At 42.1% G+C, this 16,524-nt stretch overlaps 1 protein-coding gene across 1 annotated transcript in view; it reads left to right on the top strand.

The window, feature by feature from the left end:
- Window positions 1-7,810: 7,810 nt before the first annotated feature.
- Window positions 7,811-16,524, top strand: part of TTLL11 (tubulin tyrosine ligase like 11) — a 51,727-nt gene continuing 43,013 nt past the window's right edge. The window contains exons 1-2 of the mRNA XM_082492604.1: window positions 7,811-8,213; window positions 14,905-15,001. Of these exons, the coding sequence (XP_082348730.1) occupies window positions 7,857-8,213; window positions 14,905-15,001 (454 nt within the window). The 5' untranslated portion in view covers window positions 7,811-7,856. The remainder of the gene's footprint in view (window positions 8,214-14,904; window positions 15,002-16,524) is intronic.

Below are 16,524 nucleotides of genomic sequence, written 5' to 3'. Positions count from 1 at the left end.
GAGAGGGAGAAAAAGCCCAAAGAATTAATATTGGTTCACTGCCTGTGACCCTACATGTTCAAGTATTTTGTGGCATTAGCAGCTCATTCTGGCCCTTGCACTGGGAGGGTGCTGTGGGCAGCCTCCCATCTTTGCTAAGTTTTTCTGTTTCCAGACAGGCTGCTTTTTTTTTTTTCTTCTTCCAAGTTATAACGTTGCATTACCTTGCCATTTAAATATTCACATGTTTATGCGTTTCAGTTATGTAAATGCATTAATTGGTTTCTGTCTAATATGCTACTCTAGATACACATCTCACCTGCAGATTCATCAGTTTAGTTCTTTGTTGGTGATTTTTTGTGTGGTCTTTATGCCGTTGTTTAGTGTATACTTGGAACGTTTCGTGGCACTTTTCTTATCTTGTATGAATCTGGATTTTAAAAAATATCTGTTGACCTGAATGAATAACCTAGATTTTGTGTGCAAATGTCCTTGGCCTGATTGAGCAAGATTCGGTCCTTTGGTTCTCCTAAGCCTGAAGAGGAGGAGATGCCACCCAGTCAGCCAATGCTTGTGCTTCCTTTGATGCTAACGCCAGCAAAGCTCAACTAGTAAAGGGAGAAACCCGAACACAGCCACTACTGGTGAGTCTGTACATTGATTCTGCAATACTGCATTTTAACTGAGGCATGCATGAACCTGTCATGGTGTTGAGCTGCTGAAAGTTCCTCCTCGTTACCCTCCCATTGCCACAAGAGCATTCCTATGTAAGTGGGAGCATATGGACTTCGCTTGGGGTAGTTACATTTTTTTTATCTGATAGAAAGAGGAGGATGAAATAACAAGAATGGTCTTTTTATTTCTGTTCTGGTGTTCTCCAGTATCCCGCAGATTATAAAATCCTTTGGGTAAAGGGAAAGAAAAATCTCATGAGAATCCTGGGAAAAATATGACAATTGTGATTTAATAAAGCTTGCAGTGCCAGACTGTGTTAGATCACAATTGAATGGAGGTGTTTAATATTCCGTGTTCATTAACTTCTGTGAACTTTTTGTAGGGCTTAGCTCTTCTAAGGTTAATGGTTTGGATCTGTGTTTGAGAATTGAGTTTGAAGGCTGCTAAACTTAAAAAGCTGTTAACTTTCCAGTTTGTTTGGCAAAGAAAATTCTTTGACTCCATTGCAAGTAAGAAAGCCGTATGCCTTTTCTTCTGGATAATAAAACTGGGCAAATATGTAGAATTAAACACTTACACAGTACATCGTCACAGATTTAGTATAAACAAATCCCTACTAGCGTTACCCCTTCTTGACGCGAACAGTTAGCCAAACTTCATAGTGGGTGTTTGCATCAGATGGAGGTACTGAGCTAGTTATTCCTTTGATGTGCAAAGCACACATAGAAAGTCCCGTTTCTCTGAACACAGTAGGAGTGAAGCGCCAAAGACAGCTTCTTGGCTCGTAGCTTCAAGTGGTTTTGCAGAGAACAGGTTTATATCAGCTTTCTTTTCTAGGCGCAGGCTACCAAGATTTCTTTGCTTCTCTCACATGGATGCACATTTCTGTCTGCATTGACATTTACTCTGCATGGAAATCCCTCTTCCTATATAGCTTCATTTTTTGAAGAGACTTCAAATGTGGTGTAAATCAGGTAGTGGGTATTATATGCAGGGTGTTCTTTAATCGCTTTGTCAGTTGGTTTGCAGGGAAGGTAGCTGTTGCTCCTGTCTCATCCTGTTGCGTTTCTTCCAAACCCACCTTCACAACTCAGATAAAGGAGTTGCAGAAGCACTGCACGCTTTCCAGTGAGACCTGGTCTTGATGCCAAGGAATTTTCCTCCCTTCTGCTAATCATTTTAAGCACTTATTTCTGCATAGCAGAGCTGCAAAGATTTAAAATTAAAAATAAGATGTGACACAGCAAGAAGAACCAGACAGACGTCCAGTAATGGCAGACAAAACCTCCGTTACAGGAAATCACCTCCATATCATACTTGTAAGATCTGAGAGATCCGTGCATGCTTATTGTCTTAGCAGATCTGGTTTTGTCATGCGAATTTATCAACATTATTAATACTTATTTGTGCTGGTGCAATTTTTAAAGCAAAGTCTCCGGTGTACTGTCCTGCTAACAGACTTGCAGTGTGCCAGTGGACATCCCTTTAAGATTTAGCAGCTGAATTCACTTACCATTCTTCAGGAGAGGTGTATTTGCTTGAAAGCAGCATTTTTCTGAATACATTTAATAAAGTGGCAGAATGCCCAATTCATAGTTACTTAGAAACAGCAGTTACTGCTGTAAAGTTTCATCAGTTAAGACCAGAGGGACTTAACCGACTTACTGATGGCTTTATAGGACAGAAAGATGAATACAGGTGAATCATCTGGGGTGTGCATCAAAGCAATAAAATCTTTTACTAATATCAATGACTTTGGATTTTAACTCAGTTATATATAATAGTCATTTAAGAGTTTGTGAGTTGTTTCTATGTGGAACACTAACAACCAGCTTCTGTCCCCTCCTCCTACAGAGCAGGATGAGCTGATGTGGGGGAAGGGGAGGCCAGCCCATTATGGGAATAACGTGCTCTGCTAGTGGAGGCAAAAAATTGTGTATTGCAGTTGGATTTCCAAAATTTCAGACACATTCTACTTCCCTTGTAATTGTTTTCTTTACTCAAGAAAGCAAAATTAAGCAGTATTACAACACAGCAAAACCCGTTGGCTTTTCTTGATATCTTAAGACAGTCAGCAACCAAAAGTTAAGACGCAGACTTAAGGGGAACAGCATGTCAGGAGTTCTCCACAACTATGAAAAAAGCTACCGGGTTGGTCAGAGTATGTATGTGTTTTCCCCTCTGTTGTTCTAGGAAGCTGTGCTCTCACTTAGTGAAAAGAAGATCTGGAAGCAAAGGGAGGTAGAGATTTATATTCCCCACTGTGTAACCGCCCAACCTTCATTTAAATGAATTGATCTTGAGCTTCAGTTTAACAGGAAAAAATGGGAAGAAATCAGAAACCACAACTATTGCAAAACTTGAACTTTTCTGTATAGGTAAATTATCAAAATACAGATGGATGAAATAGTTCAGAAATGTGTTTTGACCTGCAGTTCCTCTTGTTTGCTTTACATCAGATAACTCTACATCACTCATGATCGCTAGGTGATAAACTCAAATCTTTGTTTCACCAAATAAGCCTGGGGGCACACAGGCACCTTATGTCCTATAAATGCTGCTGTGTGATGAAATATGGAGGCAAGAATAGATAAATTAGGTACTGTTGACTGAATTGTATGTTACCCTCTGTTGTATTGTGGATTTGAAGAAAACAGAGAAAATTCGCAAGGAAAATCTTTAAGTGAGTCTCTGAAGCTGCCACATGACATGAACTCAGACGTGACATGTGGAACTGTCACTGTTTCAGCCCCGTCAGTCAGTGTCATGCGTGTCCTCTGCGAGTACAGAGTCTGCTTGGTTAGATGATTATACTAGATTTGTGTTGCTGAAGAAGAAACAGAAGCTTAATGTCGTGAAGGTTCAGCTTAGCAGCACAGCCAGGCAATCTGCCCGTTAGAATTGCAAGCCTCTTTCATGCATGGCCAGTTCCAAAGTTCTGTGCAGCAAGACTCGGGAATGAAAAATGTCATCCACAATTACGCATATTTTCATCATCTTCTGTCATGCAAATCCCCCCACCCCAAGTATGCAGCAAATGTTTTGTTTGCATATGTAGGTCAACCACAAATTTTCAGTGGTCTAACATAAGCATTGGAAGCATAGATTGATGTATACAGATTTAAACTTGGTCTGAAGCATACCACCACCACTGACATTTTCCAAGTGGAGTCTGTTTACTAGGTATGTTTTCTTCTGACTTTTCATTTTATAAAGCATTGCTTGATTTGGGAAAGTACAACTGGCAGAAGATATTCACCATCATTGCAAAAGGAACTATTAACTTCAGACACAGATCATAGAATCATAGAATCATAGAATGGTTTAGGTTGGAAAGGACCTTGAAGATCATCGAGTTCCAACCCCCCTGCCATAGGCAGATGGATAGTTCTTAATGAGTAACTTTTTTTTTGTTTGTTTTATACTAGCTTGGGGAATGTGTTCTTTTTCCAAATGGTACATTAAAGTATTTCTGCAAATAATTATTATTTTGCTACTGGCAGGAGGCCAGTTTCATATGATATTTTGAAAAGATTGTATGTGCTTTTTGCAAATTGCACGCTACCTAATGTTTTCCTTGTCTTAGCTATCTTTTTTAAAAGAAAAATATAGAAAAGTATACATCTATTGTCCTTATGATGCTAGATAAAAGCTAGAAATTTTGATTCAGACTCAGAAATCAAAAAGCTTACTAGAAGTAGTCAAATTTATTATTTAAGAAAAATGCTACTTATTAAACTCATAAGCTTGATGTGTTTGCATGTCTGACTCATGATTTCTGTATACCACGAGTTGGCAGTACAGTTCACCCTCAGTATGAGTTTCCTGCGTCAGCACATTATCATGATGTGAAACTCAGACTGTTCAGTTTACTGTCTGCGAAAGTGTAATTCTTAGAATTAGGTTTTCATTGAGAATATTCCTGCAAATACATGCAGAGTACCTGCTAGCACTGTTCAGGGAAACAGGCCAATCTCTGGAGTGATACTGCAGTATGGTACCCGTCAGTGGTCTGCATCTGTAAAATTGCTTTGTTACCAGACTCATCCTTGGATCTGACGGTTACGTATGCACATCATGGGAAGGCATGTATTTGCACACACAAGCACCAGTTTGATCATGTCATGGCATAATGACACAGTAAGTTACGATTTAGGGTAAATGACAGTGAAGTTGTTGGCCTAAGAAATGACTAAAATACTGTACAGTCAAACAGTGTCCTTCCCCATTCCCATAAAATTAGACTAGCACCTCTGTTATATTTGATATCCTGAATTTAACTAATAAAAGTACAGGGACATTACATTAGGAGTTAGATCAGAGCTTTTACAAGGCCAAAATATTGTGAGGTTGGAATTGAAGTATCTCTTGAAGGTATGTGATACTGGGCCAATAAATGTACATGTATACCAATACTCTGCCAAATTCCCTCCTGTGTAGGAGGACACACTTTGTTCTGTCCTGCCTGCAATTGCCATCGCCACTGTGACACTGGAAGATGATTCAGAAAAAAAAAAAAATCGTTGATATTTTTCCCAGCACAGTCTAACAGATGTACAGTTCTCCTAGACAGAATACACAGTGTTGTTCACTTGTTATCACAACATAGTAACAACTTGTTCTTATCAACAGCTCCCTCTGAGCAAGGGTCTCAGGAAATAAGCTTGTGTTTAAGAGCACACAGTAACTTTAAATTTCCTCTCTTCTCACAGGGGACAGATGTTCTAAAGTTTCATATTTTTTCTCTCCTGCTGCTAGATCCAGCTTGCAGTATGCAGCAGGATACGCTCCCCTTCTGTATTACCTTGCTACCTTATTACTACTCAACCTATACTTTACTCCCCTACCTTGCAGTACCTGAATACCCTGTACAGTCTGACTTCATGCTGCACATTACAGACCATCTCTATTTATCTCCACATGAAATTAAGGTTTTATCCATACAATACAGTCCAAACCAGGTATCTGACGTATTACAGCTAGAAACAACTAGTACTTTATTAGCCTGTAAGAAATATGGATATATAATAATTAGATATAAAAATACTCCTCCTTTGCAATCATTTTGTTTGGTGTTTCCCATGTTCCAAAGCCTCATAATACCTTGGCCCATCTTAACTATTTCCCTGGCTTTCCTTCAGTATTGCTGACACTGGTGAGGATAAATCTCTAATATATGTTAAAAAATGTTAATCCGGGGGCCTGGCAGTAAGAGACAATCAGAGTCAGGTCACTGTTTTAAATCACACTCCAGCTGGTAGATACCAACATCTGGTGGTGGTTGGAGAGACAACCAGGATGTGCCCTTCAATGATGGACACAGAAGAAACACCCCCTGGACAGATCAGCATAGTTAAAGTTACAGGCCCCTCTGAGCTCCTGCTGGCACAGGGAAACGCTCCCAAGTTTTTAACTAAGAACAGCTATAAAAAAATAATGCACATCATTTAATAGCAACTTGAGGGCAACCAAGAGTGAGCTACGTGACCTCAGCCTTCCTGGTCACTTCACACTGGAAGACACAACACTATAATTAATTAATTAATTAGTTTCTTTGTTGCTTGCAAGGGTAAATGGCAGAAGATAGGTGATGCACTGAAAAAATATGGGTAGTGTTAGGATTGCAGGTGAAGCTCTAGTTTGCTGTTGAAATAAGACAGTGTATCAGCGATTAAACTTTCTTCTTTATAAACTACTGTTGACTCGTGGAAAAGGGTCCATACCTACGGAATCACAGTTACTGGCACACTGTGTCTCATGTCTTGATTTCTATAAAATACCAGGGAGCACGTGAGATGAAAAAGAGATATTAATCCAGATGTTCCTAAAATCCAATCTAGCAGGGTAAAAGATACATTCACATCTCCTCCTGGTCTGAGGAGTTCCACAGTCAGGAGCTTGGTCTTGACATGGCATTTTTATTTTAACCCACAGGTAACTGAAAGTCCCAGCTTTTTGCTGCATTTCTTTAATTTTGCTTTCATTTAAATAATTTATTCTGCTGTCCTGTTTCAATCCCGCTCCATATCAGGAGCATGAATCGAGCGACAGCTCCTTCGCACAGAATCCTGATTATTTCTGCCTTTTTCCCCTTCCCACGTCTCCCATCTAACCCCGCAGCCCCCGGCAGCCAGGCTGGATTTCCCGGGGCGCAGCGCCACCGCCTGCCCGCCCGACGGTCCTGAAGTCACTGCGGCTCTGGGTTTGATACTCCTCACAACGGCCCGTTCAGTTCTATGTTCTCAATTTCATCACCTCTTAACTCATATTGTGAGGGATTCATGTAACTGACGGCAAAACTATTCATTCCGTCATCGACATTGTAAAAACGGTTTTCATATTTTCTTGCTGTGTGTTTGACTCACTCGGGCAACATAAGAGTGTGTTTAAATTCCGGAGATGGAAGTGACTCTAGCAGCACGGTATTCTGCTGAAACCGCGCAACACTAAGTAGGCCATGGAAACAGCCACCTTGGGAGACGTTTCCAGCACACCCGGAGGGTTGAGGGCCGAAGGGCCCATCAGTCAGTGTGCCCCACGCGCCCCCGGGAGCCAGGCCCAGCGCCGCTCTGCCAGCCGCACGCCTCAGCACCCGCCTTCCAAGCAGCTTCTGATTAACAATAATGCAAGAAGTGACAGAAACTAATCAAACCACACAGTGGACATTAGTCCAGGACACCGAGTTGGTCATTACTGGACACGGGTGAGGAAACTAACTCCACATGAGCGAGCCGCAGTGCTGGTCCAAAGCAGGGCTTTACCTCAGAGTAACACCACCATGGCCCCTGGCCCCAGGTGAAAATCACTCCACCGCACGGTAAGGAATGGATTTAATTTCTAAGCCACGCGGGCAGGGGTTTCAGTGGCCAAGGCAATGGCTGCCAGACGTGGCCAGGTTCACGCGACCGGCCTGAGGCAGCGGCCGCCACCTACGGGGGAGACTTCCCGCCCGGCGCCGCCCGCTTCCAAGATGGCGACCCCGCCCCGCGCCTTTCCGAAATGGCCTCCCCGGAAGAGGCCGGCGGTCCTGCCCGCTTCCAAAATGGCCGAGACGGCTGCTCTACGTCATTGCCGGCGGGGGCGAGGCGAAGGGCATCCCCGCCTCGGCGATTGGCCCCTCGCGCGCGCCGTCCGCCGCTCGGCTGTCATGGCAACGGGCGGGGAGTGGGGGCGGCGGCCGGGCCGAGGCAGCGCGCCGCGGAATGGAGCCGGCCGGGGCCCCGCCGCCGGGCTACGCCCCGGCCCGGGAGGCGGAGGAGCCCCCAGGGTCCCCGGCCCTCCCCGCCGAGGAGCCGCAGGGCGGTCAGTCCGCCGGGGCGCCCTCGGGGGAAGCGGCGCTGCCCGCCGCGGCCGGCCGGGAGCGGTGCCGTCGCGGTGCCGGCCCGCAGGGCCCGGCTGGGCGGGCGGCGCGGGGCAGGGGGCGGCGGGCCCCGGGCCGGCGCGGAGGGGAGGAAGGGGGCCGCGCCGCCCGGCGGCCCCGCGTCACGGTGGACAGCTCCAAGGCCAAGACTTCGCTGGAGGCGCTGAAGATCAGCCTGCGGCAGCTCCGCTGGAGGGAGGTGAGCGCCCGCCCGGCCCGCTGGGCGGCCGGGAGTCCCCCGGCCCTCAGGAGGCTCCTGGGGCTCTGCCCGGGGCCGCCTTCCCCTTCCCTGCCTGCCCCCGGCTCTGGTAGGGCCCCGGCCCAGCGCTGGCCCCAGCTCCGGCCCTTCCCTCCGCTCCCCGCGCTGCTCTGCCCGCCGACCGGGGGAGACCTCCCCTCCGCTGCCTCTGACCCTCAGGGGTCTGCCTCTGGCAAAGCGTTTCCCCCTTCCCCCGCCCCTTCTCCTCCTCCCTGAACCAGCGCCGACGCAGGCTCCTGCAGCCGGAGTCTCGTCCCGGCTGCTGACATCTCGACCCTGGGGTTATTTCTAATTAGATGTCAAGTGTGGAGGCTGATCTGATTCACGATCAAGACTGCCATCACCAATTATGCAAGCCAAAACAGGGGTAATCGGATATTATGCTTCAAAGCTTAAACTGATCACTGGAAAGGGCAAGAAAGAAACCTATGTAGAAATGTCTGGCATACCGTGTCGATTTGCATTTCTTTCCTCTCACCCTTCCCTCATAGTATGGGTACCTGGCGTAAGGCTCGTGACAGTGGACAAAAGGTATGGCCTGACAGATCAGCTCTCTGATCCCATGGCAAAGCTTCTGCATCGCACATCATCTTGAAGGCGTGTGTGTGAATGAAATAAATATTTAATCACCTAATAAAGCACATCTAACAGGCTTTAGCCTTCTAAAGTATTGTATGTAGAGAAGGTATGGCTTCCACACCCCCCCCCCCCACACACACCCCCCTCCGCCTGAGTCCTGTGTTTTCTCTGTGCCACGTGAGGAGTTCAGGCTATGTTGAACTGCAGATATGGGATCTGGAACAAACCTGATATTTTGGGACTCCTTAGTTAAATCCTGAGGAGATTGCTAATACGTATCTTATTATAGATGCTAAATTGTAACAATTTTCTTTCCATAATAACTTTATAAATGGCTTTATAGAAGTTGAGATGGCTTCTAGGAGCTTTTCAAGGAACTTCTGTAAGAAAAATGGTACTTGTAATACATTTGGAAGAGGGAAATTGGAGGAGATATAGTGTGGAAGGACAAAACCTGAGGATGAACTGTTTCTTTGTGTGTAGAGCTAGGGTACAGCAGCGTGATCTATGGCACCTGCTCCACTTTACGAAGCTGCCTTTGGGATGCAGGCTTATAAGATACTAATATTTCTGTGCACCTGATGCTTTTTTAACAAAATTTTTATGGACTTGTGGTAGACAGTATATTCTATGTTATTCCTAACCTCAGAGTTAAACACTACAAATTTATTTTCTGGAGGATTGAGCGGCAGTAAATATTACCTGTGTTTATTCATAATGTCCTAAATACCTAATACCGTGAAGACATACATGCTCCTTGCCAGGAACAGTTAAGGCTTTATCATTCTCTGTCTTCATAAAATTTTATTTCAAGATTTTTGTTATTTAAATCCAGTGGGAGAATTTCAAAATCTCATTGCACAAACGCTCCAGTTCTTGACTCCTGCTCTTACAGCAAAACAGTAATGAAACACCAGAGGCGTGAAATTAAAACCTGTTACCCTTACCTCTCTTACCCCTCAGGGCACCTGTGGAGCATCTGTCAGCAGTCTTGGGCCATGTTTTACTCGGTGACATACAGGGCAAGGGGGACATCATGCTCAATTTCTTTGTTCTCATGGCTAAGTTTTATGTTCAGAGTGCCCAGTGCCATTCCAGTGAGTGTTTCTGAATTACTGATTTAAGTTAGCCTCACAGATTATGTTGGTAATGAGCCATACTTATCGGTTAATTTTGTCTATTCTATTTCCTGAGCTTTTACTGTTTTGCATATCTTATCCCCTGGATTCTCTATGCTTGGTATTCTGTCCTACAAATTGACTTGTTTCACATGCTCTTGTTCTCTCTTGAAATCTGCAGTCCATTACCAGCGTTCTCCTTCCTGCTCTGCATCCCACAACAGCAATAGCTTTTGGCTTGACTTCATCTTTCTGTGTTTACTGTCTCCCTCAATATCCTTTTTCCTCCATCCTTTAGTTCAGTCAATATTTTTCATTTAGTCTGCTGGTTCCACTTCTGGCCCCTTTGTACTCTTAATAAAGGAGAGACCAAATATGGAATTTTCAGCCATTTGATCATACAATCTAGGTGGCTAGTAATTCATTCCTTGTAAGCAAGCCACTGTGTAATGGACTTCTGTAATTTTTTCAGCTTATAATAAAGAGGTTAATATGCATGAATGTTTGTCTAGGACAAACTGTTGACTTCAAGCTAGCAGACTTCAGTAGACACAGGGAATCAGCAGGCAAGATCTTGTCTAGATTTGAAGAGAAAAATAAACAACTTTAAGAAGAGAAATCCAAAGAAAACTCTTTTATTCAAGTTGCATGTAATTTTGAACGCTCTCCTTTTCAAATGTTTAGAAAAATAGCACAAAAGTATTTGCTCAAACAGCTATTGTTGATGGGCACAGAGCCTTGGAAATAGTTTCACTGTTACAGCAGGACCAGCAGAGGGAACACAGATGTTGTTTCTTGCAGGATCCATAAAAATAATGTAAAAAAAAATATCTTAGGAGTAGTAATGAAATGCATATATTTAAATTCTGATATTTTAGAGGCTGGTATTCTACTGTTGTCCCTTGTATAACATTTTTCAAGGTGATTGCATCTTGGGCTTTGATTTAGTACATTTGATCCTTCTCCCTCATCACTTCTTTTACATTTTTTCCCATTGCTGCTTTTTTCTTCTTTTTTGTTTCTTGTCTTCTCTATGTTTGCTGCTGGATGTGTTGGCTTGAATATTTTGTTGTGCAGGAGACATTATAATAGGCTTTTTAAAGTGGGCTCCTTTTTATTGATAACTTTTTCTGTCTAACGGATAGCGTTATTGCAGTGTCTTACAGGCTTTTGTTTTGGTTTGTTTTTTGTTTTTAAGTTGTACGTTCTGAAATGTCCTTGCTGTAGTTACCCTGACTTGCCACCAAGAGCTTTGTTTCAGTAATAATTTATTATTGCAATATGCTCCCTGATAATTTGTAGAAATAAGACATGATGCACTATGTGATTACAAGAGTTGTCCACATGGTAGTAGTTCATTTTAGTATATTAAGATATGGTAAATGCCACTATGTAATAATAATACTCTAAGCATGGGTGATATTGGTGAGCAGTTTATTCTATGGCACTGATACATGAGGAAGAGATGAAAGAGTTCAAGAGCGTGCAATTTGACTATTGAGATTCTGTTGTTGGAAGCAAAAGACAGAAAAAACTCCCCCTTTTTTTTTTCAGCTGTGGGAATTTTGAGTAAATTAAATTATCAACCATGATAGCCCTGCCTGGGGTAATGCACAGGGGTAGACCTTTTAAAAAGCATTGCAGAATTTTAATGTGCATGCCAGTGAAGCAATTACTCCTATCACGAGATTGGACTGTCTGATTTAGTGTGTCAGATTCTTTAAATGAACATGATATGCCAAATGAAATAATGGGCACAAATTGAGCTTGCATCCTGAGTTTATTCATCACTTAATAAATTATTTCTTTGGCTAGCTTTCAATTACCAGGAAAATGGAAGAAGCAGATGTCTCGGGCATCAAATATCCCAGCATTAAGCGTTTCATTTGTCTCACTGTTCAGTAGCTGCATGGAGGCATAGAAAGAGTTTGAAATTTTATGCTAGGAAAAGCTGACTAGAAGACAAGAGTCATTTAACTTGTCATTAAACATGATGGAACAGAGTGATGTGACCCGTGAGACAATTTAAATTATTGGCGTCCAATCAAAAGGTAGAAATGACCTGTCAGACCAATTTGACTGTGATTGATTATTAATAGTGTCAAAGTTGTGGAAACAATTCTATTCTCTTTGTGGCTCCTGTTTTTGTTTTGTTGTTGTTTTGTGGGTTTTTTATTATTTTATTGTTCTGACGAATGCTCTGCAACTCTGAATAAAAAATATTTTAAATAAGTTCTTCGAAGAGTTAGTGAATTGGTTGCAAACTAAAAGTCCTAGGAGTAGACTCCGGGGTTTTCGGCGCAGGACGGGCATGGCAGCAGGGACGGCTCCAGTCACCTTTACAACCTGTGTTCCCCCACGGCAGTGAGCACCCCAAATCCCGGGCTGTGGGCACCTCGGCTTTGGCATCGGTTAGTGCAGGTCTGAGGCTATTCCAGCTGACACCAGGTAGGCGTAGACAGAAATTATTTTGAGAGCAGAGGACTGCTTCAAGCATCCACCTTTCTTTTTAGCTAGTCCCCTGTAGCAGGAGCTGGGGAGGTGGCGGAAAGGCCTCTTTTACCAGAAAAAGATTAATTTATAACTGCCTGGCACTGCCAGAGGGAGCTAAATAATAAAACTTGTCTGTTCCTTTCCAAACACTATTCTTATGTAAAAGTATAGCGCGGCCAATAAAGAATCCTTCCCAGCTAATTCGGGAGGTGAGTTTCATCCTGTTGTTGGATAAATCCAAATAATCTTGATTTGTCAGGAGCAGGAAAGATGCCGTGCTGTCTGCATCACTGATGCGAGGGTGCAGTGCTTCCATTTTCCCATCCAGAGGTGCTCACTCTTCATCTGTTGTGAAATGATTTCTGTGCAGTGTTTGTAAAGTGCTTTGATATCCTCCGTAGATGAAAGGTGTTATATAAATGCAAATTTCATTCCTTTCATTTCAATTTCATTTAATAAATAAATAAATTGTTCAGGCTTTGGTGGGCAGGGTGCTCTGAGACCTAATACTGCATCTGTATTCTGGGTGTACCTGTGGAGAGAGGTTAAGGCCACTGATTGTCTTTCAGAGCCTAACAGAATTAATTTTCACTTGTACAAAAACAGATTTTGCAGGCTGAATAATAATGAAATAAGTGAAGAATCCACTGGCTCCGTTAAATTGGGTATCTCATCCCTATGAGTAAGGAAACAGAGAAAGGATGCATTGCTTAATTAGCATTTTAAATTAATTTTTCAAGGCTATTTACTGAGGAAACCGAAATTTTAATTAAAGTAGAAAATAAAATAATTCACTCAAAAGCTTTATGAGATTCCTTTTTTCCGTCATATCAGTAAAAAAAATCCAGTGCTTAAAGAAATGTTTTAAAGCAAGAAAAATTACATTTGGAGTAAAGAATAGGTAGTTTCTGCAGAATACAGAAATAAATGGTACTGAAGTCATTGGGTAATGAGGGTGGTAGATATTTCATACAAGTGTGTCCTAAAAATGCAGTGGGCAGAAATGGCATATTTATTTGAAAAAGGTGTGGCCTAAAATAGAAGAGTTTCCTGTGAATGTATTCCATATGGTGCTTAATGGCATCTGCATGGAGTTGCAGATAAAATGTTTTGGACTGATTAAAGGGACTGTGTCTCAGAGAACAAGTGTGGAAAATAAGAGTACCTTTTTTACACAAAACTAATTATTTGTTATCAGAACACAGATTAAAAATGTTTGATTATTAACAGTAATTTTTTTACTTTGGATTGTTGATACTGCTAGTTCATGGGGCTTTTGTTCTTATTGCTGTTAGCTTTTTTTTTTAAAAAAACCCCAACATTACTACTATTAGAAACTTGCTATCGGTAATTGGCAGCGCTGTTTAAGAGCTCTTCAGGCTGTTTAAAAAGGGTTGATCTTTTTGGTAATAGAAAACTATAGAGCATTCCAATTTATGGTGAAATCTCGTGTGAATGGGAAAAGAAGCTCTTAAATTGTCGGAATACTTAATATTGTTGAAATAATTGCCTTAGTCCTTAGTAGTTGAAATATATATGCTCAACAAACAATTAATTACATTATAGGCTTTTCTTTTAAATACAGCTATTAGTACCAGAAAGGCATGAATACTGTATAAATTAATACATATAACCTAATATATATAAATGAATAATATAGTTATGTCACTTAAATATCTTGCTTTGAATATCCATTTTCCATTTATTGCAGCTTGGACACCAATGTAAATCAGCTTGCTCAGGAAGTGCTTTGCAGTTACAACTTACTGTTAACTTACAGCAGTATTACTAACTACGTGTATTCCCTGAAATAAGGTCCCAGGGAGCAGAGGTGCTTCCCGCTCGTGCTGGGCTGGGAGCACCCGGAGGTGCCGCACGGTGGGGCGTGAAGGGCCACTGCGGGCAGGGATGCAGTCTGGGCAGGGATGTGAGTTACCAACCTGCAGGGGGGAGCACAAATACGGGGCATGGGACTCTTGGCATTAAATGGTGATCTTTTTAAGAATAGGAGTTGATTTAGTAATTGCCAGTAATGGCAATTCCTCCATCACCTCCAGTGCTTTTTTCCCTTGATGGTTGGTTGTTACTCCTTAAACTGGGGAGGAAAAAAAACCAACCAAACCCATGGTCAGAGTTTGTTTACTTCCCAGCTGTAGCACTTGCTATTGCTGTGCCTTCATGTGCTGGAATTAAGTGCTTCTTAATGAAATCTTATTCCCTGTAATAGTATTTTAAATTACAAATGAGTTATGCCCTAATTGCGGTTGATAACAAGCTCGGAGTTTCTCAGTACAGATCATGCCTCTCAGTCATTTGTTTTTAGTTTCTAGAAACCCTTCCTGTTCTTGAATGGTTTATGCTTAATGTGAGCATTTAGAGAAGTAAGGAATGAATCAGTATTGCCAGATTGATTCAAAACTTGTCTCCTGTCTCTTTTCCAGTTTCCTTTTGGCAGACGCTTGCCATGCGATATCTACTGGCATGGGGTATCCTTTCATGATAATGATATATTCTCAGGTCAAGTCAACAAGTTTCCAGGTACCTTACTTCTGTTTCTAGTTTAAACAATTGCTTTAAAAACATGATTATTTTAACTGTTGCTGTGTTTTATTGTTTTTTAATGTGAATTATCTGCCTAACAGCTGATAGTATTTTTACCATATTACCACTTTTGGTTGGTGATTTCTGCTTCAGCGGGATAACAATATCCGAATGGGTGTCTCAGCAATTTCTGAACTGAAATTTGTTTAGGAGATAAAGTGTTTTTGAAGAAAAGAATAATTGATATGTATTAATTTAGGAGAAATAAGAGTGTTAGGCTATAATTTAAGTGAAGTATGCAATTATTGTCTGTTATCTAGCATTGATAACAATGCTGTGTCTTTGGATTTGGTTTTGATTCAAAGTGGAAAGAATCTGTTTTGTTTCGTACTCTGTCCTATCTCAGGGAGAAGCTCAAAGCGGAGTTCCTCAAATGGATTTTTTAATATTGAAGAGTTCATGTCAGTCCTCATCTTGTGATGACTCTTCTACTTTTTCTAAGCTCCCTTTTTTCTCATTTAATCCCTGTTGAGATCTCGCTAAATAAGAGCTAAGAGCTTAGGTATTGACTTATCTAAGCCCTTTACTTCAGATTTATTGCTGCTGTTAGTATGCTGTGAGAATAAGAACCTTCAGATATCGAACTTTATGCTTTATTTACCCTGACTTTCTCCTGTCTGTGGAAGTTCGCATTCAAGTATTGGATGGTGTAGTTTTCTGGTGGTTTAAATCTGTGTTAGATGAACGTTGTCCTCTCTGTATTCTGGCTTCTACATGGTAAGCAAGTGGTATGCACAGTAGTCAAAACCAGAGTCCTGCAGAACTAGATCCAATTTTCAGGAACCGTGAGCTAACTTGATGCTGGGTTTTGCTGAATTCTTTCTCTTGAAGAAGAGGTCTTGGTGCCTCTCTTAGTTACTTGTGAGAGGTTCAAAGAATCTGAAGGGGTTGGTCCTCAGAAAGACTTGGAAACTTTTCCATAAAAATAGCTTTTTAGTCATGTTCCTGATGGAAATCAGCCTTCAGCAAATGTGTGTGTTCCCTGTTGGTTTCTGTCCTCCTTGTACCTTTGGAACCTCCTGGCCAAAATCAACTGCGCTCGACAGATGTTTGTGGTCACAGACTACTGGGTTCCTGTAGATTTTGTGGAAATTTGCTGACCATGGGGGAGAGAAGTCCACAGATGATGTTCTCACTGAGAAAGAAGCTGCAGCATGAACGTCATAAGCTGTAATATCTGAAAGCATATAAACAACACAAGTCACCCTTAATGCCCCAGCCTTGGGAGAAGCTTCTACCAGAGCTCACGCAGACCTGGACACGGCATGATCCAAGCATGAGATTCAAAGCTGCAGGAAAGCAGCTAAGTTTGGCTGCTCAAAAAATAACGTGTTCTTTCTGATGTAGTCACTTAAATGAATGCAAAGTAAATGGAAAATCGTTGATTATATTTAAATGACATTTTTACCTATTCCTGGAACAATAGCAGGCTAGGGCAATAATTTTGGATTATGGCAAAG

Source organism: Vanellus vanellus (assembly GCF_965231255.1).
Source record: "Vanellus vanellus genome assembly, chromosome: 18".
Taxonomy (NCBI): Eukaryota; Metazoa; Chordata; class Aves; order Charadriiformes; family Charadriidae; genus Vanellus; species Vanellus vanellus.
This window is presented reverse-complemented; position numbering and strand designations above follow the sequence as displayed.